At 35.8% G+C, this 26,787-nt stretch overlaps 1 protein-coding gene across 1 annotated transcript in view; it reads left to right on the top strand.

Annotated features, from left to right (window-relative positions):
• The window catches only part of LOC134665790 (uncharacterized), a 115,103-nt gene extending 89,134 nt beyond the window's left edge, over positions 1 to 25,969 (top strand). The window contains exons 6-8 of the mRNA XM_063522775.1: positions 19,346 to 19,537; positions 20,698 to 20,920; positions 22,231 to 25,969. Coding sequence (XP_063378845.1) covers positions 19,346 to 19,537; positions 20,698 to 20,920; positions 22,231 to 22,298 — 483 coding nt within the window. The 3' untranslated portion in view covers positions 22,299 to 25,969. The remainder of the gene's footprint in view (positions 1 to 19,345; positions 19,538 to 20,697; positions 20,921 to 22,230) is intronic.
• Positions 25,970 to 26,787: the final 818 nt, after the last annotated feature.

Here is a 26,787-nt window from a genome sequence, read left to right as displayed (position 1 = left end):
AGTTTAATTAGTTTTTTAAAACATTGCATATTGGCAAATTAGTTAATTACATACATGCTACAAGTAAGAAATAAGCAGGACTTTAAATTGTTTTTATAAATGAAAGTAATAATAAATCTACGCTAATTATTAGAAATTAATTCAATTCAAAGAATTACGAAATGATCATACAAATAAGTACAATGAAAATGCCGTATCTGCCATTAATATATATATACCTAATCGCGAATTAGAAAATACATAGATTATCTTGCTTATCGCGTATCGCCCTTAGCTCGCGTATTTCGCTTACAGTTACGAGTAGGAATGGGTGCGAGAGTGATGAATGATTTGATTACTTAGGTACTAATCATTAACAGCTGTATTGACTCCCCTTCACGCGACACGACATCAACTTGGCATGATTATGTACATATTCTTATAACATACATGAATGTAGCTTAATTTGACATGACACAATTATTTTAGACTACCTATATACTTACTTCAACGTGTGACAAAACAGTTATTCACAAAAAATACGTGACCTGAAAAACATACAAAACCCCGAATCCATTTTGCCGTATTCTATTTACTATGTGCCAAATAGAGTCGTGAATGGGTGAGTTATGACATCAGGACATCACTGATACAATATGGGACGCAACACATCCATTTGCCTAGGCATCTGCCTACTATAGGTACCTACTATATTCTCTTATTTATACCATTATCATAGTTATTCCTACTATTTCCCTGAATGCATGCTATTGCTAGTTGCAATATGTAGGTATGTATTGTACTTAATTAGCAACATATAATAGGGATTCCGGGCGTTATTGTGTGAGTGTTACTTTGGTAAAGAATATAACAATACGTCCAAAACGTCGTGGTCCTACAATAACTACAATAAATAACCTTGCGTGATTAAGCCTATTTCGTTTAAAAATCTGTTCGAAATTATAACATAATACATATTAGAAATTAAGATTTACTTACTCGTAAAAGTTGCAAACTTATTTGAAAACAGGAAATTATAATATTTTAATAATAAAATAACGAACAGCGCCTGAATTCAGCTAGAAACAATCAAATCAGAATTAATTCTAATTAGCTACGCGTCACGTTCGAACAGAATCAGTTCCGTGTAGGCGAGCCAGTACGTTTCCAATTTAATCCTGATGCGTCAATTTTTTACGCAAGAATGACTCAGGAAAGCATCTCGTAGAAATTAATTTAATTTAATTTGTGATTTGATTGAAGAATCTTCGCAAACATAATTACTTTAGCTAAAATCTAATGCTTTCGTAATTAAAACAGTAAAGCTTCGATGAATTAAGGCCGACTTAAACCAAATTTATTCGGAAAAGCGAAATAAACATCCTCTCGAGTCGGGATGGCCGATATAGACTGGTCATATTTTTCATCAAAACGATTTCGACTGGCAAAGCATATTACTTTTTGGCAACCGGGTTTTTTAACCTAATTAGACCCCGCTAAATCCGAATTTGCCGGTTGCTCGATCGAAATCTTGACCGGAAGTGAGATATTTGACATTAAAGGTCCCTTTTTTTAGTTTTTCGTAAATAACTCTTAAACGGAGGCGCATAGCAAAAAATTTTCTATTACATAAGTAATCTGCATAAAATTGCCTACAAGAAAGATTCAGTACAATTTTTCGCTAGGATCAATATTCAAAGAGATATTAACGCGGGAAATTTAATTATAATCACTTCGAAGGTCCCTTTTTTTAGTTTTTCGTAAATAACTCATAAACGGCGGCCAATATCAAAAAATGTTGTTAAACGATAATAATCTACACAAAATTTTTAACAAAACAGATTCAGTACACTTTTCGCAAGGATCAATATTTAAAAAGATAATAAAAAGGGAAAGTTCTAGTATAATGAATTCTAAGTTTCCTTGTTTTTATTTATTCGTTAATAATTTGAAAAGTATGACTCATAGCAAAAAAAATCTTATATCTAAATAATAAACATAAAATTCCCTACAAGAGACATGTAGAACACTTTTCGCTAGGATCAATATTTAAAAAGACAAAGCAGCGGGTAAGTTAATTATAAATAATTTTAAAGTCCCTTTTTAGTTATTTGTAAATAACTCGTGAACGGTGTCCCATAACAAAATAGGTTTTTAAGAATAAATAATCTACATAAAATTTCCTCCAAAAAACATTTTGAACACTTTTCTCTAGGATCAATATTTAAAGCGATATTAATGGAAGAAAGTTAATTACAATCAGTTCACAGGTCACTTGTTATTAGTTTTTCGTAAATAACTCGTAAACGGTGGCCCTTTGCAAAATAATATTCTACATAAATATTAAACGTAAAATTGTCCACAAAAAAGGTTCTGTACACTTTTTCGCTACGATCAATATTTAAAGAGGTATTAAAGGGGGTAAGTTCAATAATCAATAATAATTAATTTCCAAGTCCCTATTTTCAGGTTTTCGTAAATGACTCGTAAACGGATAAATGGGGAGGGGGAATGGTCGTTGTTTGGCTGTGGGGGGGGGGCTTTATCTCCGAAAGTACTGGGTTTACCTATAGATGTCAGGACCTATTAGAAATATGCAGTCAAGCGCGAGTCGCACATTACTTAGTTTTTGAACCGACCCCTACGGGTTTTTAATGGCAATTCACTCGCGTTTCATATATAAAAAATACGTTGTTGAAATTTGGGTAATGTACGGAACCCTTGCAACGCGAGTCCGACTCGCGCTTGGCCGGTTTTTTTCCTTTTGAGGTACGGAACCCTATAAACTAAAAAGAAGTGACATGTGAATTGATCGTAATGAACTTTCTTTCTTTAATATCGTTTCAAATATTTATCCCAGAGAAAAGTGTTCATTATGTTTTTTTTCATAGAAAATTTTATGCCGATTTTTTATTTACAAGAACATAAAGGACTTATTTTGCTATGAGCCTTATTTTACGAGTCATTTACGAAAACCTAAAAATGTGGACCTGGAAATTGATTATAATTAACTTACACCCTTTAATACCTCTTTAAATATTGATCGTAGGGAAAAAGTGTACAGAACCTTTTTTGTGGACAATTTTATGTTTCATATTTATGTAGAATATTATTTTGCAAAGGGCCACCGTTTACGAGTTATTTACGAAAAACTAATAACAAGTGACCTGTGAACTGATTGTAATTAACTTTCTTCCATTAATATCGCTTTAAATATTGATCCTAGAGAAAAGTGTTCAAAATGTTTTTTGGAGGAAATTTTATGTAGATTATTTATTCTTAAAAACCTATTTTGTTATGGGACACCGTTCACGAGTTATTTACAAATAACTAAAAAGGGACTTTAAAATTATTTATAATTAACTTACCCGCTGCTTTGTCTTTTTAAATATTGATCCTAGCGGAAAATGTTCTACATGTCTCTTGTAGGAAATTTTATGTTTATTATTTAGGTATAAGATTTTTTTTGCTATGAGTCATACTTTTCAAATTATTAACGAATAAATAAAAACAAGGAAACTTAGAATTCATTATACTAGAACTTTCCCTCTTTATATCTTTTTAAATATTGATCCCTGCGAAAAGTGTACTGAATCTGTTTTGTTAAAAATTTTATGTAGATTATTATCGTTTAACAACATTTTTTGATATTGGCCGCCGTTTATGAATTATTTACGAAAAACTAAAAAAAGGGACCTTCGAAGTGATTATAATTAAATTTCCCGCGTTAATATCTCTTTGAATATTGATCCTAACGAAAAATTGTACTGAATCTTTCTTGTAGGCAATTTTATGCAGATTACTTATGTAATAGAACATTTTTTGCTATGCGCCTCCGTTTAAGAGTTATTTACGAAAAACTAAAAAAAGGGATCTTTAATGTCAAATATCTCACTTCCGGTCAAGATTTCGATCGAGCAACCGGCAAATTCGGATTCAGCGGGGTCTAATTAGGATAAAAAACCCGGTTGCCAAAAAGTAATATGATTTGCCAGTCGAATCAGGAAGGAGAGCGATTTTGAATTTTTATGTCTAGTCTAATAGCTGCCCGCAGATAAATTGCTTTTCTTAAACAAAATGACGTGCGCGATTGAAAAAAAGTTAACGAACTTCCATGACGTATAATTTATTGGAATAAACTTTCGTCTCGCTTCAAAAAATTTGCAATCAAATTGCCGAATATCTTTTTGAAGTTTTTTTATTGACTTATCGAAATTATTAGGTATGTAGGTATATGAAAATACCTAACCATTATGCCAATTCTATACATAAATATACATAGTACAGAAACCTATTTACACGCTTTTATTCTGGCGCGGTTGTTCAAAATTCTGCTAGGCGTCATTTGTCGCTCGTGCCAATAACTACGAACATATATTAACCTAACAGGATGCTTATTAGGTACCTATATTCGTCAAATTTAAACAAGCTCAAATATATTTACAGTCCTTCAAAATACCTGTAACCCGAAAATCACGAACTTAGAACTCGATTTTCCGCGACGAATTTTAATTATTTGTTAAAACATGAGCCGCACTTAATTTCATAATATATAAACAGTTTACCGCGTATTCAAAGGCCATGGCTTCCATACATGGAACGGCAATCTCCTTTACCTACTCAATTCTTGTACGTACGGTTGCAAAGCCTGAGCTCATTCATCTTCACGATTAAGGCATCCGACTCCCAAACATTTATTTGCGAGAGACCAGTGGGAATTATAGATGGATATAGATCGGGCACTAAAGTGGTCTTCGGTAAATATTCCATTTCCGTATTTAAACTTGAATGAAACCGAGTCGTGTTTTAGCTGCAATTTCAAGTGGAATTTTAAGTTATATCTACTTCTTGTATTACTTATGAACTATAAAGTTTGATCCCTAGAAAAGGACCTTAACCGTTTCGCGTTTATTTATATTATGTGTGTCTCCTTAGATTTCACGGGCCTATAAATCCCGGTCTTTAGATATAGAACACGTAGAGGCCCTTTGGAGAGCTTTAATGTCATGTAGAACGCCTGCTGGAACCCGTTATATTATTATTAAATAAAGTTTTCAAAGCAACGCTGCTTTATTGTATAACTTTACCGTTCAGGATAAGTTTAAACAATGCTTTTAGACAACTGACAATAAATTAGTTCAGAACTTCAGAATTGATCCAACAGTGACACTGAGCGGTATTATCATTTTAAACTATGTTAAGGTTTTGATATTGATATGATACGATTGGTCGCGCTGATTGTAGCACGTGAAATGCACTGCAAGTGATATAAATGTTGTATAATATCGAAACAATATGAAAACTTTTACCTGCAATAATATGTTACTCTTCGAAGACCGCGATAATATGTGACACGCTGTTAAGGCTCTACAAATAAGATCGAGTCAGATATTTTTGCGGCCATCGTTGTGTAATATATTATTGCAGGTGACTGTACCTATATATTGCTCAGTGTGGGAATCAAAAATGCTGAATGAACGAAGGCGAAATATATGAATGGGCAAGTTACCTCAAGAATTACGAGTACCTCGGGTTTAGTCTGAAGCACCACTCTTGTATAGTACATTTGCCAATATAGAACAATAGCTTACAAACACAGTATACATCTACGACGAAAATACGAGTATCCACGAGATCCCTTTATGTGACAGTGCAGCGGCGCACTTAAATAGCAATTCAGACAATGCACAAGGTTTGCAATTTTCATCCCCGATGAGTATGTTCTACTAAGCCAACATAGTTGCATGAAAGCGATCCTCGAGAGTTATGGGTTTAGCACTTATAGTTTACCGACTAAAGTTGATCGGGCTGATCTAACGCTCCACTTGAAGTAAGTGCTGATGTGCTGCAATATAGGGTATGGCACTCAAATGGGTGTGATCCTCCACAGCCGGACCACCTCGTCCGATTGCGCTCAGTTTTTAATGGCGAAATGTACCTCTAATGTACTTCATGTACCTCGTCGGAAATTGAACGTACCTCTGTAGTTTGGCAGATATATGCGTTTAAAAGGGGTCCGGCTGGGGAGTAAAATCTGCAGCCGGACCACGCCTGGATCCGATCATATCTGTTATTTTGAGATATAATTTAAATATCAGATGAATGTACCTGTTACGTACCTCCGAAGAAATCGTTTTTTTATTCAAAAAATGGTCTCATAAATGAATTTTCATACATTTCATTTTTTCAGTATACGCGTAAGCGCCTGTCAAAAAATAATAGCAACATAGTAGAAAACAAATGTATTCAATTCGGGCAAGTCGTCTAACGCGTCAACTAGATACAAATGTGGGTGGTTATAGGGAGTGTTTTAAACCGACACGAGTTTAGTTAGTAGTCTTTTTCATTTTCATTAGCATAGTCTTTTTCATTTCATTTTAGTCATTTGCATAGTTTTTGTGTAATAAATTTTTGAAGATCGTGTTTTAGGCCCCCGGATTTTACGAAAAACGTTAATAATTTGCAAATTATTTTGTAAACTTTCCGTTGTTTAGTGCTATTGGATAAACCATTCAAAGACGCAAATTTAGTGGCAATTGTGACTTCTCTAAGTATATTGGTTATAAAGATATTAATGAATTTAATGTTTTTGGTTTTCATTTTTTTTCTTCCATATTCCGCCGTAGTAGGAGCCCATATTTGTATGACAGCTTCATTTATATGTCTTCTATCCACCCTATTTTTTACAAGACCTAATTCCGTGAAACATTCAAGTAATCATCGAAACACTATATCCGGGTTATCCGGCCGCTAGGGTTGGCACTTCGGTATTTTTATTTATACGCCATTTTCTTGGGGATATCTGGTTTCGACTTCATATGGAAGAAAATGTGATCCCACTGCTTCGAGAACTGATTTAGTAAGTACCTATCAGGCAAGTGAGAGTCGGGTTCGCACACGAAGGGTCTAAAAAAATTTTACCATGTCATACAGTGTACGATGACACGGGTCCTCAATGTGCAACTCCAACTCGTACTTGACCCTAACTTTATTTAATTTAATTTTTAAACATTTAATAATTGGAATTTAAATTTAGGGCAGTACGTTTCAATAGTGGCACTACTAATGACGGCAATACCGCGAGAACAGTTTTGTCTGACAAACATCGTGAAGCATTTGCAAACATCCTTGGCTTAGAGAAGTGGCTTCTGGACGATCCCCGCACAGTTCTAGTTGTATTGTCGAGTGGTCTTCCAATAGACGCAGAGAAGTTTGGCAATTTTTGTAAAGAACTAGTCCAAAAATATGTCAATACTTACAAATGGTGTCCTATGACAGTCACCATACATAAAATTTTGGCCCATGGCGGTGCAATCATTCGAAACTCGTCTGTTCCAGTTGGTATGCTTTCCGAGCAAGCAGCAGAGTCACGGAACAAATATTGGCGTCACGATCGAGAACACCATACTCGGAAATCGGATAGGATAAAAACAATGTCTGATTTGTTTCACAGAGCACTAGTCTCATCAGATCCAGTAATTTCCGAACAATAGATGTCACAGAGAATAAAATATATTAAAAACGTCCCCTACCATCTGCCGCAGTAGCTTTATTGAAAGCACCGCAATCACCACAGGCACAGGAATCTCAGGAAGAAACCCCAACACCAACATCTGAGTTCTGTCCAGACGACAGTTATTACGAGGTGCAAGATGGGGCAGAGAGCCTCGAAGTAGAAAATGATGACCCGACTAAAAACAGATATATACAGCAGAGTTTCACCTTACTGCATGGTAATGAGGTCCAAAAGTGTATACGTCTCTTTGTAGTTGACTGTCATACAGCTAACAACCAAAATGTAAATATTATCTACCCTAATTATAAAGAGGAAGAATTTGTAAGTTATCTATAGCTAATAAATTACTAAATCTTAAAAAAACTTATTATTTCATATGTGTAGGTTTTTATTAACATATTAAAGTTTGTTTTTACCACCCATAAAAGTGCTATACTGTGTATACAGCGTTAATATTATATCCGGCTGAACCCGGATATTGGTAGTGGCAGCCCTGACCGAAAATTATAATTGGCTTTAAATTCAATCTTCCACGGAATTAGGTCTTGTAAAAAATAGTGTAGATAGAAGACGTATAAATGAAGCTGTCATACAAATATGGGCTCCTACTACGGCGGAACATGGAAGAAAAAAAATAAAAACCAAAAACAATAAATTCATTAATATCTTTGTAACCAATATACCTAGAGATGTCACAATGGGTACGTATCACAATGTCTAAAATTAAAAACACTAACGTTAAATAACCTACGTTCAAAATACCTAAAATCTAAATACCAAATGATTTTAAATACCTAAGCAAGTAACACCTACCTACGAAATACCTAAGCTTAAAATACCTATTGGTCTAAATATCTAATGTTTGAAATACCAAAAGATATGTCACCTAAATTTGATACACCAACATTTGAAATACCCTATGGTCAAAATACCTAAAATGATTCATTTGCTAGCTAGCTAGCACCCCACTATCCACGTGGTCTTATCTGTCCTACCCCTAGAGTGTATGTCAAAAGCCGGAGGCGCGGAGGGGAAGCAGCCCTCGCCCGCCGTAGCAAAGCGCAGAGCCCAATGGGAGCCGCAGCGGCTGAGGCTGGTCGCCGAAGGCGACCAGCAAGCCGAAGCTGTGAAGGCTCCCATTAGTGCCTGCGCTTTGATACGCAAGGGCGAAAGGGCTGCTTTGCCCGCAGCGCCGGAGCAGATGCGCAGTTCGACTTGATATTGAATCTCTGGATGGCTCCGACGCGCCGTCATTTCTTCGAACTCCGCATCTGCTCCGGCGCTGCAGGCAAAGCAGCCCTTTCGCCCTTGCGTATCAAAGCGCAGGCACTAATGGGAGCCTTCGCAGCTTCGGCTTGCTGGTCGCCTTCGGCGACCAGCCTCAGCCGCTGCGGCTCCCATTGTGCTCTGCGCTTTGCTACGGCGGGCGAGGGCTGCTTCCCCTCCGCGCCTCCGGCTTTTGACATACACTCTAGGGGTAGGACAGACAAGACCACGTGGATAGTGGGGTGCTCCGAATCGGATTTGTTTGTTTTAGGTTTACAAAAATCGACCACGGTAACAATTATTAGTCTACTTAAGATTCGGACTTGCAAATATTATATGTGGTGAGTTGTATACTATGCAAACTGAAGTATTCTGCAAATTAAACATTCATTGAAAATGATTGCTGCCAAATAGGTTACGCTGAACAAACATACCATTAGTCATTTTTAGCTTTTGGTATTTAATCATTAGGTATTTAGATTTTAATGATTTTGGACGTAGGGAAATTTACATTAGTAGTTTTAATTTTAGACATTATAATATGCACCCTTTTAAACTTTAGATATTTTGAATTTAAGTCAAAACACCATAAGGTATTTAGATTTTAGGTATTTTGAACGTAGGTTATTTAACGTTAGTGTTTTTAATTTTAGACATTGTGATACGTACCCGTCACAATTGCCTCTAAATTTGCGTCTTCAAACGGTTTATCCAATAATACTAAACAACGGAAAGTTCATAAAACGATTTGCAATTTTTTTAAAGTTTTTCTTTATATCCGGGTGCCTAAAACACGATTTTCAAAAAATTATTACACAAAAACTACGCAAATTGGACACGCGGGAATTTTAGTCTCGCATTTGTAATGATCTAAACTTCAGTAATTTGCAATATAATGAGGATGTCACTTTTTTGGCTTCTATAAAACACTGTGAGACCTACACTTTTTTTCCAACTTGATATACTTTTCTTATTTTTTGATATATCTGGTTAATCATTTTTTTAACATTATGTAAAGGATATTCACAGTCATTTGGTATGTATTTTTTGGACTAATCCATTCAGCCATTTTCAATTTATAGCAGTTCGAAGTCAACTGTGGTTTGTGAAATTTTTGAACGTTTTTTAATAATTTGTTAGACCAAGTATTGAAAATGTTACAGTACGTTATATATTTGTACTGCCGACTTTATGACGTCACAGCAATTATCCCCACCACTTTCGCGCTTGTCATCTCATATATTTGGGTTCAAGGCATTACACTGAATGCATTGATACCATATTCACCCGTATCCCGGACGACATGAGCGGAAATCGATTTCTAGAACACTTTTCTTTCGCTGGCCGGTCTACTATAAGAATGTCCGTATACTTAATATTTATTTATAAATTACGCACAAAGAGGCAAAGTAAATCACGTTTGTTGCATGTTGCATGGGAGCCCCACGTTAATATTTATTTTATTATTTTTTAGTATTTGTTGTTATAGCGGCAACATCTCTGCGAATTTCAACTGTGTACTGTAAAACGTTGTACAATACACGTGCGAAAAGGTAATTCGCAACTCGTGTCGGTTTAAAACACTCCCTATAACCACCCACATTTGTATCTAGTTGACGCGTTAGACGACTTGCCCGAATTGAATACATTTGTTTTCTACTATGTTGCTATTATTTTTTGACAGGCGCTTACGCGTATACTCAAAAAATGAAATGTATGAAAATTCATTTATGAGACCATTTTTTAAATAAAAAAACGATTTCTTCGGAGGTACGTAACAGGTACATTCATCTGATATTTAAATTATATCTCAAAATAACAGATATGATCGGATCCAGGCGTGGTCCGGCTGCAGATTTTACTCCCCAGCCGGACCCCTTTTAAACGCATATATCTGCCAAACTACAGAGGTACGTTCAATTTCCGACGAGGTACATGAAGTACATTAGAGGTACATTTCGCCATTAAAAACTGAGCGCAATCGGACGAGGTGGTCCGGCTGTGGAGGATCACACCTCAAATGGGGCAGTAAATAAGAGATAGATTTAAACTTAAAAATTTAGATTTAAATTTATTTTAGAAATAAGACAATTTGCATTGACATCACCCTTATATACATAATAACCGGGATCTGAAAAATATTATTGCAGCAATGAGTAGTCAAGAAATAGGTGTTAAATATTACGAAATCCTGTATCCAACGCCCAAATGTTTATTCCTTTAATTTATTTCTTTCTTACAAATACATAAGTCGAAATTACAGATTAAGAAAAACAACTAATATGTAGCTAATTAGGGTCTCCCCTAATATATCGACGCGCATTCGGCAAAAGACGATAGGAAAAAGCTTTATGTCCGCGCAATAAGAGCGAAAAAGTCGTCGTTTGGCTCGGCTCGCGACGGCCGACGACGCCGGACGCGTCGACCGGTTTTTCGCTCTTATTGCGTGGATATAAAGCTTTTTCCTATCGGCTTTTGCCGAATGCGCGTCGATATATTAGGGGAGACCCTTAAGGCTTGTAGTGTAGTTATTTAATAACGCTATAAATAACTATAAAAAATTTAATAAACAAAAAATCCAGGGGGTTGCAGGAAAATACCTACGGAAATAAATCGACGGAGCCTCAAGATAAAAATGATCACAACTTTTCAAATATGGTCGTTTACAGATATTTATGAGTGCGAGATACCGTCAGCATCTCGTATATCAGTGCAATCTGTCCAGCAGTAGCCGCCACGCCTCCACGACCTTGATAGTAAAATAGTTTCCAAAGAATTGAGGAGATTTCTCCTTTCCGCTCCTTTTTATCTTGAATGTAGTTTACGATTTGTAATCATGGGAGTAAAGAATGTATGTTGTTTGTCACCTTTTTGTATCCGACCATGACAGTTTGTTCATGGCTTTACAGGAGTCCGATTTTTGTGTAAGTTTATGCGAACCACGAAATCCTTTTATCATTTTCTGTTTTTAATTTATTAGTAGATAGTTATTAAATAACTCGCGGCAGGGTTTTCACATGTCCAAAAAGTATCCAGCGTCTAACGTGGCATTTGAGTCTGGAGCCCGACCTGGAGGTGTGTTAAAAAATTGTAGTTTACAGTTCGACGGCCTAACGGTGATGTTCAAAGTCCTACAAAGGCCAAAGGCTCAAAGCCCCCGAACGCATTTGAATTGCGAGGCCGAAGGCGGAACCACAGGATAGTCGAGATTGATCACTGGCTCTAGCGCGTTTCTTGTACTACCGCGGCTGCGCCCCAGATATCCATCTATACAAATATTTATGCTTATTACATAACATAATATCTTCTTATTTTTTTTTTATATGAGCAGCACTTGAGATTGACCCTTACGCCGTTGTAAACAATGTTTAATGACTAGAAACCGTTTTCGCGAAGTGAATATTGGCAAAAACTGCGAAGATAGCGTGAGTTCCGAAGTAGGTACGGTGTTTTAACGACCTGCACAAGCTTTGAGCAGAGTACGCTGAAATGGAAGCTACTTAGTAAAATGTGTCACTAAGTAGAGTTCTTAGTTCTAAGTAGCTGTAATTGCGTTTAAAATTCTAACATTTACCTAAACACGCAGAAGTTGCAGCGTAGAAAACAACTACTAGTAGGTGCTTAAGAAGAATTATTAGATACGAGTACATACTACATATTTGTAACGCTGGAAAGTATAATTTCGTCAGTTTACATAATTTTCTGCCATCTAAATAAAAGAGAGGGAAATATTTATTGTGTGTTTGTATATCGCTCATACATATACAGTACCTATCCATTCTATACAGTATATATCCATACTACATATACTGGGTCAAGCAAATCTTGTCAGTAGCAAACGGCGGCAAATTTGAAAAATCGCGGGTTAGCAACACTGTGTTCGAATAATTCGAAAATCGCGTGTCATCTGTGTTTTATCTGTGGAATGTGGATCGCGAATGACAGCCATCATCTTGTTTGTTTACAAATGGTTTTTACAATGTTTACATTCTGAATCGATTCTATTTCAAGAGATATTTCTGCTGTGTCACCATTAAATACCAATATATTAAATAAGACTGTGCTTAATTAAAGCTAAGGTGCCTACAATGCCTACAGTGCCAACTGAGAAATCTAATAAAATATGAAAATCCAGTATGACATCTACCTGCTGAAGCAATGATTTTATTCATACATTCTTGTTTAATGGCATAGTCCACTTACAATTTTATTTTGAGATCTTCAAATTAGTTAATCATTTTTATCAATATCACACACCGCTTTTAAATTGTCCGTCCATACGTATTAATAACAATTTCAAACATTTTCAATAGAGAATCCGCGAGTGACAATTTGAATTGACGTACGTGACAAGGTGCGCTCAGCGGACAAAAAAGTTTTGGTTCGATGTACATTGTACATTGCTGCTTTTCTTAGCGCAATACTACTCTTTGAGTGTTGCCCTACTTTAGTTTGCTTTACATTGCTACTGACAAGATTTGCTTGACGCACTATACTAATATTATAAAGGCGAAAGTGTGTCTGTCGGCACAATGGTTGTCATTGCGGAAAATGCCCAGTAAGTGTGTCTGTCTGTCTGTCTGTTACCTCTTCACGCTTAAGCCGCTGAACAGATTTCGTTGAACTTTGGTATAGAGATATAGATATAGATGAAGTAACTATATATTTCGGTCTCCTTTTTACTCTTAATGGCTTGACGAAAGATTCATATTCTTATAAAATTGTGATTACCTACTCATTAATAATAGTTCGCTTCAAGGAGAGAATTGCCAATACCTATGTATAAACCAACGCGAGACGATATTTAATATTAACGTGGTCGACGTTACTATAACGGCCGCCGTTATAACCTTGGCCTTGAAGCCTACCCATCTTTGGTAGTGCTGAAAGGATGTATTTCCATGTCCAGGAATAATTCTGGGAAGCTCTTCGTGTTTCCAGGATTCTTGGAATTAATGCTTATTTTGATGCATTATTTCGTCTACCTACAATAAACATAAGATTGTGTCAATACAAGAAAGGACGTGCTGAATTAAAAAATGTTCCCGGGCAAGGCACATCACTAATTATTAGAAGATTTCATTCCCTTTAAGCAAATATTTAATGTACCTACTTATTATTGAATTACTGTTTTAGCGTTATCGACTCCTTCTGTTTACTTTGTCATGTTCGCTATGTTAATACTTCGGATTGTTTCGGCGTAAAGTAGAAAGCCCGCAGCCTATTTATTGAGAGAATACATTATTAGGTAGGGACCATCATCTACAAAATAGAATAATATAACATAAAACGAAATAAATGCATCTAAAATAAGTAACGAAATTAACGAATACTTATCAATGATATATATACGAGTATATTTACAAATACGAAACTAGCGTAGGTCATCAACAGCGGTTCAATCATACTTACTTACAATTAGTTTACGAGTGTATTACCTACGTCTTAAAATTCACTTTATATAGCTTTATGAGATAAAGCTAGGTACTAGCTATTTAAGTACTAAATGAAACATGGGTCATTTTGCGCGAGGAATTACAGTATGAATAGGTAGTTTCTTCATGGTTTACGCACCGTCGTTTCATTTACCCAATCTGCCCTGTTTATATTTATCTGTTTTCTGGGTCTGATTCTGTCGATTCGAAAACGTATTTCAAAGCAGCGGCTGAAATGCGATCCGCATTAAAAGCTTGTTAAAGTGGCAGCGGACACAGACACGGGTCCAAGCGAACAATGCCAGTTACTCCACTTTGACGTGGCTGTTGTTTTTGCTCGCTGCGTGGGCAGTCCATTAATCACAAAGCAGCTCTGTATAAACTAGATAAGCTTTACGAACCCTTTATCTATCCGAGATCGCTCTCCAGCCTATTTACAATATTTATATTTCTAATTCAGGTAAGTAGGTATATAAGTTTATAATTGTATGGTAATTTTCCCCATCTCGGCTTTATAAAAAGGGTAAATCAATTATCAGAAATCAACGTTATAGACTATATTTATTCCCATTGAGTACTGGCGGATATTTCAATTAAATATAAAATTGTGATTACCTACTCATTAACGAATACGTTCTATTGACGAATGTCCTCCCACTAAACTTTGGAGTTTTTTAAAATCACTCGGTGTTGGCAAGCCCAAACCTAATGCTATCGGTACTCTAGATCTTAACGCTCTTAATCAATATTTCAGCGCCTCCCCTGTTTGCCTTGATCCGACCGTCAAGCAAAGTTCTTTGGCCCTTTTAGCCAATTCTCCACTCCCAGATATTTCTCTTTTTGATTTTAGTCCCATTACCTCACAAGAAGTTATCTCAATTCTCAAGTCTATTAAAACTAAAGCCGTCGGTGATGATAATCTGAGCTTGGATATGCTTATGCTCGTGGCGGACTCAATTGCTCCTGTACTGTCGCATATAATAAATTTTTCTTTCTCCTCTGGTGTCTTTCCCTCGTGCTGGAAAAATGCTCACATAATTCCACTTCCTAAAGTATCTAATCCTTCCTCGTTTTCCCAATATCGACCTATTTCCATCTTACCAGTCCTTTCCAAGATAATTGAACACTTTGCTAATAGACGTCTCTCTTCTCATCTCAATAGACATAACCTTTTTAACCCTTTCCAATCTGGGTTCCGCCCCGGGCATAGCACCACCACTGCTCTTGTTAAAGTCACGAAACCCATGTTTTATTTATAGAAAAAACTAAAAGTAAACTACATCCAAAATATAACCAACACGTACCTATATCATTATCACGCGTATGTTTTACACGAGTCGTGTATTTTTACTACCCGTATATTTTCATGTATCTTTGATTTTTCGCCTTGTATCCGTCTGACTGTCGTTTTCGTCACATAAGTTTACATAGTCTTTCATATTGATATCATGTTTCACATACATCGTTGCTTTATGCATGGAGTAAATAAGTATAATTTCCACAGTGTTGACGAATTTGTAGTTACATTCATTTAAAATATGCCACAAAACTGTTTCTAATAAACTGTAAGCCATTTTTCTTAGTTTATCAAATAATAAAATTGCCATAAGCAACCATATACATACTTCGTCTTTGACTTGGCGGCGGAGGCAGCAAGTTATTTAAAATTAATTCTGCTTACGCTGCCAATTCCAACACCTACGATTACAATTAATTTCATTATTTCGTCGGAACTCATATTAAAGTAAAAAAATCAACAACGCACCATAAATCCAATAAAACAGAATGAAAATTTTTCAACTTTACCTTTACCTCCATCACAATTTAAAAAAAATAACTACGCGTGTTTGAGTAGACCTTTTTACGTTAGCGACGTTTAAACGTTAGCGACGTTTAGATGAAATAGTTTAAATGTTTTTATTTGTGTAGTTAAATTTATAATTTAAAATTATAAAATTTGGTTAATAATGTATTATTTATTAAGTTCATGTTGATTTTATACAAATAAAACTGCAAATTATAGCAAACATTGTTTTTTTTTTTATAGGCGTAGTGGCAGTGTCATTACGAACCATAAAGCCAATACTGCCTCTAGTTTTTTTTTATGGATGAATGCCACGATGCTGTGTCACAAATATCTGTGAAATGAAAATTAAAAAAGAGGACTTTGCCGGCCTAGGCCTGCAAGATTTGTATGAAATTCCATTAAATACCTTTTGTCCTAGCCGCACCTGAAACGTCATACTTCGCAGCCTATTATAAGGAACATAACATCAATATTTCATTGCATGTTTGAGAAAATGAATTTTAAACATAAGGGCTACTTTTGAGGGGTAAAAGATAAAATTTAAAAACAAAGTTTTGCAAACTATATCGTGTTACATATCAAACGAAAGAGCTCATTGTGAGAATATCAAATATATTTTTTTTATCAATTTGCGATAAAAAGTTTAGAAGTTATTCAAGAAAATAGACAAAAAATGACCATTCCCCCCCTCTATCTCCGAAACCACAGGGTCTAAAATTCTGAAAAATATACACAAAATAGTCCTTTACCTAAAGATGACAGGAAAACCCATTAGAAATCTACAGTCAAGCGTGAGTCGGATTTAAGAACAAAAATGCGGTTTAGGTTTTTTAGGGACACAGCTGCAATGGTTTAAGTGAAAAGTGATGTAGACAGTTATTGCGAAGGCCCTAGGCCGATATCCGCATAAGGCCGAAGGCTCGAAGCGTCCCGAAGAGGCGTGCCATTCCGACTCACGCTTGAAGCTAATTTCAAGCGTGAGTCGGAATGACGACAAAAAATGCGACTATAGTTAGACCGTAAAAAGTCTGCAGCGATTTTGATAGCCCACGCAGTGCAAGTGTCATATTAAACGTCAAACTTCTATGAAATTATACAAATACAAATACAAATACAAATGCGTTTATTTCATTACTTTTTACATAAGTTCTTAGGTATAGTGTATAAAGGTTAGGTAGGTAATTAGTCCATCTTAGGTATAAGGAGTAAGTAGGTAAGTATTAATCTAAACATTGTGCAACAAATTGTGTAAGTAATGAAAAAGGTGCGGGTACAGCTTGCTGAATTTAAACCCGCCCTTGGTCAGCTAATTGGAATGGTATTAAGATTACATAATATTTAAAGCTCGAAGCGTCCCGAAGAGGCGTGCCATTCCGACTCACGCTTGAAGCTTATTTCAAGCGTGAGTCGGAATGACGACAAAAAATGCGACTATAGTTAGACCGTAAAAAGTCTGCAGCCATTTTGATAGCCCACGCAGTGCAAGTGTCATATTAAACGTCAAACTTCTATGAAATTATGACGTATTAATAACACTTACACTGCGTGGGCTATCAAATCCGCTGCAGACTTTTATTGGTGTGACTATAGGCTGTATCTGGCACACAGCCGCATTGGTAAAAGTGTAGTACTGATTGATTAGGTTACTATTGTTAAGTGTTTTAAAAAGCACTATACAGGTTGGCCAAAAAATTAACTAAGTGTAACCCCGAAATTGCGAGGAAAGATTTGGCTGTTTCATACATTTTGGCTGGTCCGTTTTCAATGGGAGAATACATTTTTTTTCGCGATTTCGGGGTTGGTCCCATAGTAAAAGTTGTAAAGCTCAGTATAATCCGAAAACCTCCCCGGCTACGGGAATGCACTTATTTTTTGGCCACCCTGTAGGTATTATCTCTCTTCGGCCTTCGATTTTAAAACACTTGCGGAAGTTGTAGAAAGCGGAAGTTGACCCATTCGGGTATTCAAGACGTTTCACTCACGTCACGTTTCATGTACAAAAAAAAATTGTTGAAAATTGTGTGATGTACGGAACCCTTGAAACGCGAGTCCGAACTCGCACTTGACCAGTTTTTATTATTACATTGTACAACTACAAGGACACGCGCAACCTATTTTAATAAGTAAAAAGTTTGAAATCTTATTAGAAAAGCATAATAAATTGTTTTCAACTACTTATTTATGAAAATCTACCTACTCATATTTTTAACAAGCACCATTTACTAAATAATTTAATAAAATGTCTACTGATTTTATTTAATAAACATTTAAAATCCATTTTTGTAGTTTCCACCTTAGACTTCATTATGTCTATTTTGCGTGATGTGTTAAGACGAAACAGGAGCTGAGTTTTAAATATTTTAGGTAAATATACCCGTCTCGCTAACGGAAGCGGCACCTAAAAGTAGTGCGATAAGGACAAGGCGAAAAATCCTGCGTAAAAATCTCATAAATCGAGGTTTCGTACTCCTCTGTTTCCTCCTCCAAAACTTAACCAATCGTAACCAAATTTGGAAATCTAAATGATTATGAAATTATCTGTGTCGGACCGTTTTGCTTTTTTGGCTAATTGATATCAGTTTTGAATGCCACGCCTCTCATTGCGGCATAGTCAATTAGGCCATTTTGGCCATTTTTGAAGGGCTCTAGCGCCTTAAAAAACAAAAATATCAAAAAAAGCAAAACGGTCCGACACAGATATTGACAATGTTAATCTGTGTTGAAAAAATCATTGCTCTAGCTTCAAAAACCATGGAGGAAAACGAGGAGTACGTTTGTATGGAGAAATGACCACTCCTGTTGGCTCTTAAAGGTACTATTCTTACTAGTTCGACTAGAAAGCTTGCCAACGATTTCTCGGAAGGACAGCTGTGATCCATAATACCAATATTGTACCTACCCTATATTACGGAATTCCAGAATGACATAGAATTCTGTAATTCTGTATTAAAAGTAGTAAAATCAAACGTAGGGGCATAGCTGTGGTTGATATATAACAAGTTGTGTCAAAATATTTTCCATAATGTTAATATCCAGAGTGGAGACATTCAAAATTACTTATGAAAGTTTAAAGATCTATACTCTGCATCTTTAGATATTTGAATAAAAGTAAACAAATTCTACCCTCAAATGGCTCCTTAAGCCAGTTGAGGGTAGAAGAAAACATTACACGATCAATTATTTGCAGGTTAAAGTCAGGTCGTTCAATGACAGATCCATGAGGTTTTGTATTTGGTTGGTTAGCCAAAAAATGTTAGAACTACCCAAAATATACAAATTGTTTGTTTACTTTTATTTAAATACCTAAAGATATAGAGTATAATCCAGGTCATTTTGTTCCAGATTGACTTGGACTCCCTAGTACACGAGTTACCGGAGTGGTTCAAATGGGATTTGCCGCCGAAGCCGGAGACGACGACGACAGAGCAGGCTGAGGATGAAAACTTCAACATATTCCACGACGAGGGCAACATCCAGTATCTGGATGAGTCTTACATTAACCTGCATAAGGAGGAGATCCGGCGACCTCCAAAGGTTTGTATATAAGTATTTATTACAACACTATTAAATTATAAAACATTAAATTAGCTTAAAAATAATAACACAAACTATCTCTAAACTAAATAAAGAGCCTATAAATAAAAAAACGTCCCCCAAGTCACTGCCGATGAGCAGTGTGCCCAGAAGGCTGGCCGCATTGCCAGCACGTTGTATGGCAATGCTAATGCGTTGAGCAAAATACTGGCCAGCCCTGGTCTATTGTAGCATCTATAAGGCGCTCCGCTAAAGCCCTGTATATAAGTTTCCAACTACAAACAAATATTGATCATAGTGGATTTTCCAGACTGAAACAAATTTTATTGAATATGTTCATCATGTTATCGTAACTATAACCGTTGACGTGTGACTATTATCTGAGCGATCCTGAAATTTATACGACCCGCATGTTAGAAACATTACCTGCCTAGTTTATTTTGTGTCTACCCACGAGTATTAACCTATTACGGCTCGGCCACGACATCGAGCGACTTGCGACGGCGGGAGCGATAACCATAGGTTGGAGCGAAAGGTCCGACCGCTGTGTCACGCTCCGACCTATGGTTATCGCTCCCGTCGTCGCAAGTCGCTCGATGTCGTGGCCGAGCCGTTATAGTGAAACACGACCCTCTTTCTCAAGGTCGTTTATTTTCAGTTTCTTGTTTGTTTATCTAGTGACCCGCAAAGAGGATACCGAGAATTACAGACCTATAATAGCATCCATTTTATAGTGTTATTTTTTAATATCTTCTATAAATTGGATACCTTTTCTTCTTATCCCTACTAAGTAATAATAATTATTATATATAATATTATAAATGCAAATGTAAGTCTGTCTGTCTGTGACCTCTTTGTGGTCAAACCGCTGAACCGATTAAGATGAAATTTGTTACTAAGACAGTTTGAGGCCCGGGGAAGGACATAGGAAAAAAATTGTGCGTAACACAGATTTCAGAACCTTACCACATGTGTACCCAAAGTGAATCTTGCCATGTGTCGCTTAACTTCAAACTCGGGTAAATCCATTCGACCCTCTAAGCAAATATCTACCATATTACCTTTTCCTAATACCAAAATCGCGTAATCTGACAGATGGATTTACCCGAGTTTGAAGTTAAGCGACTCATATACGAGTATATATTTTTTTTTAATTTAAGGAAAATCCTAAGCCGGTATTCGAAAGAACGGGGCCGGACAACCGGCTGGTCTCAGTGGGAGAAGTATCCTTTGTGGTGCGCAACGAGGCGTTCGAGCGCGGCAGCCTGCGCCTGACCTGCATCGCCAGCATATACAACTTGTATGCGGCGCGCGCGGAACTCATCTTTGACATGGAGCAGCCAGAGGTGGCCTCCGTGTTAGGAGTGCGAAATGGGGCCCAAGGTGAGTTATACCTTAAAGCAAAATTATACTCCAAGCAAGCATATCACATATCTTACTCAAGTAAGAAAATACTACTACTAACGATTTGCCGTCGTTTTTTCTCGCGAAATTTCCATATGGAATGATTACGGAACCTATTCATAGTTGTTAGGAGTCTTCTTTAAACGTATTAGATATTTAGATATTGTATTAAATACTTTTTATAATTATGTATATAAAAAATACTGCAAGTTTCATGTTTAATGACCTAGTTCTACACCCAATGCCGAATACAACACAGCATCGAAGGATACAGATATGATATTGTGTAAGTAAGCGCTACGAAAATGTAAAACGTGTTTTTCTTTAATTTTCACAATGTTTATGTTATTGGTAGACGCGTTGAACAAGCGTTCTAGACTGCATGGATATCATTGCGTTTAATATAATATTGTAATTGTGTACTGAAAAACTACTTTGAAAAACTTTGAATGAAATTATTGTAGGTAATACAATTACAATTTCGTTGTTTTAAACAATGAAACAGAAAACACGTCTAAGTTAGTTTAAACGAAATACGTGGAATTGTTCCAAGACCAGTTCCAGGCAAGCTCCACTCTGATAAATTAAAATGGAAACCACTTAGCGCTGGGGTTGTTTTTGCAATCTTGTTAAAAATCTGAAGTATTTTCTCTTAGAAATATGTTGATGAATGATTTTCCACAAGTCGATCCGTCTTATTGCAAGATTTCGATTACATTATCCACTCGACTTGATTTGGGAGGGCCTGGAAAATTGGGTGATATTTTTTTACGTGGTTCGTATATTGAATGTTTTCGGGAGGCTGCCGGACTGCATGCGGGTCAGTAGACTAGAGTGCAAACCCTTAATTTTGTAGACCCGAATGACACCTTTTTATAAATTTTCATTTAACCACAGACTCGATACAAATATTGTAAACATAGGACGTAAGTCCAAAACTTATCATCTTACTAGTTCATTTATCGTCGCACTTGTTTAACTGGACGTTGGCAGTTATTTTCGTATTAAATAGGAGATGGCGGGACGACTTGGACGCATTCTACCCCAAATGGTGGGAAAATGCCGATGAAAGGGTCGAGTGGAGAAAACGAGGGGAAGCCTTTGCCCAGCAGTGGGACTCCAAAGTAGGCTAGAGAAAAAAAATTACTGCCGCCCAAAAATAAGGTTGAAGAGTTGGCAATTAGTGGGGTGAAAATAATGGGTTTACGTAATACTCGTACTTAATACAAAACATAGTGAGCCAGGAAATATTTAGAAAATGAGCGATTTATGATGTACTTTTGTTTCAGATTCAAATATCTTCAGCTCATGGCGGATACCAACTGCGTTCGCGCCGCTCCTGTACAACATGCGGTAGTCATCTTCACGTTCATTTTAGTACAAATTCAATTCTAAGGTCTCCATACAGATTGTGATTCTCATTTTGTACAAACTCATAAAACATATCCAAAAGCATGAATTTATCTTCCGTTAAGAATTCCAAGTTTGTTTTATATCAAACAGATATTTATAATAAGTATTTAATCTTAGTCATAGGTCACACTGGCCAAAGTATAGAATAAATATTTAGTAAATAAATATATAGATGGAGAGGGTTTTATTAAGTGAATAGAAAACTACGCATTTCAAGCATATAATAGTTGATACATTGTGATAAATATAATGGTTCGTATTTACGAAAGGTCTATCAGATCTTCCATTGACTGAAATCGCGTGGTGGTTTTGTGCGATAAACGCGTTTTTTTTACTCGTCGACTGTAATTCTTGAATTGAGATTTCGTATACTAATACTGCAATAGGGTATTTTTAATGTATGGGCTCCCAACTCAACTATAATATTCATTTCGATACGGTTTAGTCAACTATGACAATGAAATTGACCTATCACACCTCGCCGCGATCAAGAGGACGAAACAAAACCATAGCTCAAATTAATTATTTATCTTACGGTACTCGACTGAAAAACTGTCTATTATATCACGATTGTATAAAATACTATTATGATGCACAGTCAAGAGTAAAAATATGGGTGCATATAACTTACTTAAATATATGTCCCATAGTTATTAATTCTCTGACACTTAGGTATGTGTAGCTGTTAAGCTATGGGACATATTTGAGTATGATATGCACCCATATTTTTACACTAGACTGTACACGAATTTATTACGATACCAATTGGTTTTAAAGACAGAATTCCGTTTTTACTTTGTTCGAAAACTGAACAAATTCATTTATTTAAAAAAAAATGGTACATGGTAAAAAAATACAGTTACAGCTCGAGTAGGAATATGAAGGGAGCTAAAAATACAATCTCATTTTGCAATGATCACTGAATTTTAAATTTAAGAGGAAAGGGGACGGCCGTTTCTCGAGAATAACGTCTCCATTTTGCACTCTAGATATTGACACTATGGAAAATATTTATAGTATATGTATATTCAGAGCCATTTGACTCGATTCGATGTTTTGATTATGGTAAAAATTAGGAGCGATAAACAGATTTCATGCAAATGTTTAAATTAGAAGCATTTAAACATTATAATATAACTAATTGTGTCAAAGTATTTTTCACCACACAGGCTCGGAAAGGCTTACTTTGCACTTCAAAAACGGTTAGCAAAGTTGCACTTTGCTATTAGGTAATTCACATGTGAGGCAAAGTAATCAAATGGAAATTTTGAGTTGTTTTCTTAAGTTTTCGGGTAGAATTGATTTTTAAATTATGATTTTGGATGATAAATATAACATTCATTTGAATTTGATTTGGTTTGATTTTTTTGATATTTTACATTTAATATTTGTTTGGTGTGGTGAAAATTTTTGTGTTTCACTCGGGGGCAATTTTTGTTTAACCCTCGAGCTTTGAAACCCTCGCAACGCTGAAGATTCCATTTTTCGAACCACTCGCTACGCTCGTGGTTAAATTTTGGAATCTTTCACTTGCTTGGCTATCAATATTGGCTCGATCGTTAAACAACAACTTTGCCCCCTCGTAAAACAAATAACTATTAAATAACGTTAATATCCAAAGGAGAAAATGAAGACTACAATTATAAAAGAAGGCGATTTCGCGCGGGTCCTCTGCTTTCGTCTTATCTGGTTCAGAATAAAACAATCTGATGTTGTCTGTGGTTTTCAGTACCTTTACTACTAAAAGTCAATAATGCTCGTCAAACGCATCACACAAAAATACCACGCGCTTCACAAAACAGTTTGTAGTCGACCGACCGTCACGTTCGCCACCAATAATTCGACCTTGGACAAGGTTGCGTGGATGTGCCGTGTTCAACCAAAAGGGTACAATCGCCAGCAGATATATCGGAGCGGCTAAGGCGCTCACAAATATCTGAACACGCCTCTATTGTCAGGGTGTTAGAGTGCGTGTTCAGATATAGTGAACATCTTGGCCACTCCGATATAACTGATGGCGACTGTACCACCAAAGGGCTGTGCGTAACAGACAGGCAATGCCTTTTGCTGAAAACTTCACAAATGGTCAGACATATACTAGTTAGGTGACGGCGAGTAGTCAGTATGTATTATGAATGACAGTTTTCGAAGGATTGCATTAGACTTGGTGCAAAGTGTTTAAGAAGTCTATTATGAATAGACGTCTCATCTAAATAATAAAATTGTGTAAATAGATTTTAGAGTCAGCCGTAAAAATGTTCATTTTAAGTGAACTGCCTTTCTCAGTTTCTCTTGGCTGTTCTAAGCCACTCTTTGTTTTCGTAATACCCATCTTAAATTTTTGGAACAATGGTAGCGAAGACTGATGGATTAAGTGGACTCTATTAAGTATTCCTGGCCAAAGCAAAAGGGAATTTAGTTTAACAATGCTCCGAATTGGCATAATTTAGTGACATCTACGCAATGAATAATAGCATTATCACACTAAGTTTAAGTGACTTAACAGTAGGCCAGCGAGAATGTTGAGCAATTTGAGCATTACTTATTATCCTTTGTAGACTTTTTTCTTCAAACACTGCAGAACAAGGTTATAGGGTCCGCTAAGGCGGTCATATGTAAATACGTAGTTAACATAAAATATGAGATTCATGTGAAGCACTAATATTAAAATAAACAACCTTGTTTAGTTTGCTCAACATTTTCTCGGTCACTGGATTGGCAACATAGTGATCTGTCGAGAAACAATGTCAAATAGCGCTCTCGGATAGCATTGCATACATTATATCTGTGATTGAAAGATAATATTATACATTTGATTTTAATATTACTAGAAGCCATCTTAAAGCGGCGTGTTTTAAATATAGTCTTAATATTGTCAGAATAGAGAACATAATGCAAAAAAGTAAAAATCTGGCTATTATAAAATAGAAGTTACTTACTTGTAAAATGTTGCAAGGGCAATAACAAGACACATGAATGTAAAATAAATCTGGTTCATCCAATGTGACATTTTACGACTTCAGCACCTGCAATATATTTTCTGGGTACTTTCCATTTCAAGCTATGTATCTTGACGACCAGTCTGGCCTAGTGGGTAGTGACCCTGCCTATGAAGCCGATGGTCCCGGGTTCGAATCCTGGTAAGGGCATATATTTGTATGATGATACAGATATTTGTTCCTGAGTCATGGTTGTTTTCTATGTATTTAAGTATTTATATATTATATATATCGTTGTCTGAGTACCCACAACACAAGCCTTCTTGAGCTTACTGTGGGGCTTAGTCAATTTGTGTAAAAAATGTCCTATAATATTTATTTATTTATTTATTATTTATTATAAAATTCTAAAAAGATTGAGTCCATGTTCGGTTATGTGTTGATGTTAGTTCCATGAAATTATTATACTGGAAAACACATAACTTGCTACGAGATATCAAATTTAATTTAATGTCTAGTAGTAAGTTTGATCTAATTTGTCTATGTTGATTTAGAATAAATAGGTACCTATAGTTTGTATTAATGGATGGATTAATTAAAATGTGTAAATAATAATTAAACAGATCTATGTAAATTTAAATAAATACAGATTAGAAATTAAACGACGTTGAAATTATTGAAGAGTTTAATTTTTCTCTTTGAGTTTACTTTCTACAATTAAATATAGGTAAGTATTTAATTAAGAGAGTTGATAATGGAGTGATTTAGAAATAACGTCCTTCTTGAATTCTCGGAGACGTACATAAAATGATCTAATTACGAGAATTTTCCTTCCTTCCTTATTAAAATAAATTTAAACAAAAATAATTCAAATCCAATTAGATGAGATGACATTTACTCTATCCTATAGACTTAAACATACCAATATAAATTTAAATTATAAATTGATTGAAATGATATTTTATTTATTTAACATTGTAAATCAGGCAACAAGGCCCATATTACAAATACCTTACAGACTAACATATACTCGTATATGCATTATATATATACTTAAAAAACTAAACACTATTTAGGCGACAAAACGGTGTGGCTCCCATATCACATAAAATGATTGTAGTGTCCTTTCAATAGAAAGGAACTTTCTTTTACTTTAATTTCCTATGCAAAAACGTAACGAAAATACAAATTTCTTGTCAGCTCTTATGAATTAACCTGTAGTCAATAGAACACCCAAACACTTCCCTAAATCGTCGCTCAATACATGTGTGTATTTCTTGCGCTTACAAAAATAACCCAGTAATTTTCCCTTGGAAGTGTTCCTAAGCCTTAATCAATCATAGCTGGGGATTGGGTCCACAATAAACAGTAGAAATGCGGCTATTATCCGCGGAGAAAATCATTTATTGAGGAGTTAGATTGTCGAGAGCAATGGATTACTCAGCTTAGTGCAAATGACGAGCGATTTTATTCACTTTATACGAAGAACGCCAA

Source organism: Cydia fagiglandana, chromosome 7, assembly GCF_963556715.1.
Source record: "Cydia fagiglandana chromosome 7, ilCydFagi1.1, whole genome shotgun sequence".
In the NCBI taxonomy this organism is placed as follows: Eukaryota; Metazoa; Arthropoda; class Insecta; order Lepidoptera; family Tortricidae; genus Cydia; species Cydia fagiglandana.
Note: the sequence above shows the minus strand (reverse complement) of the source record. Positions and strands in the feature narration are given on the sequence as shown.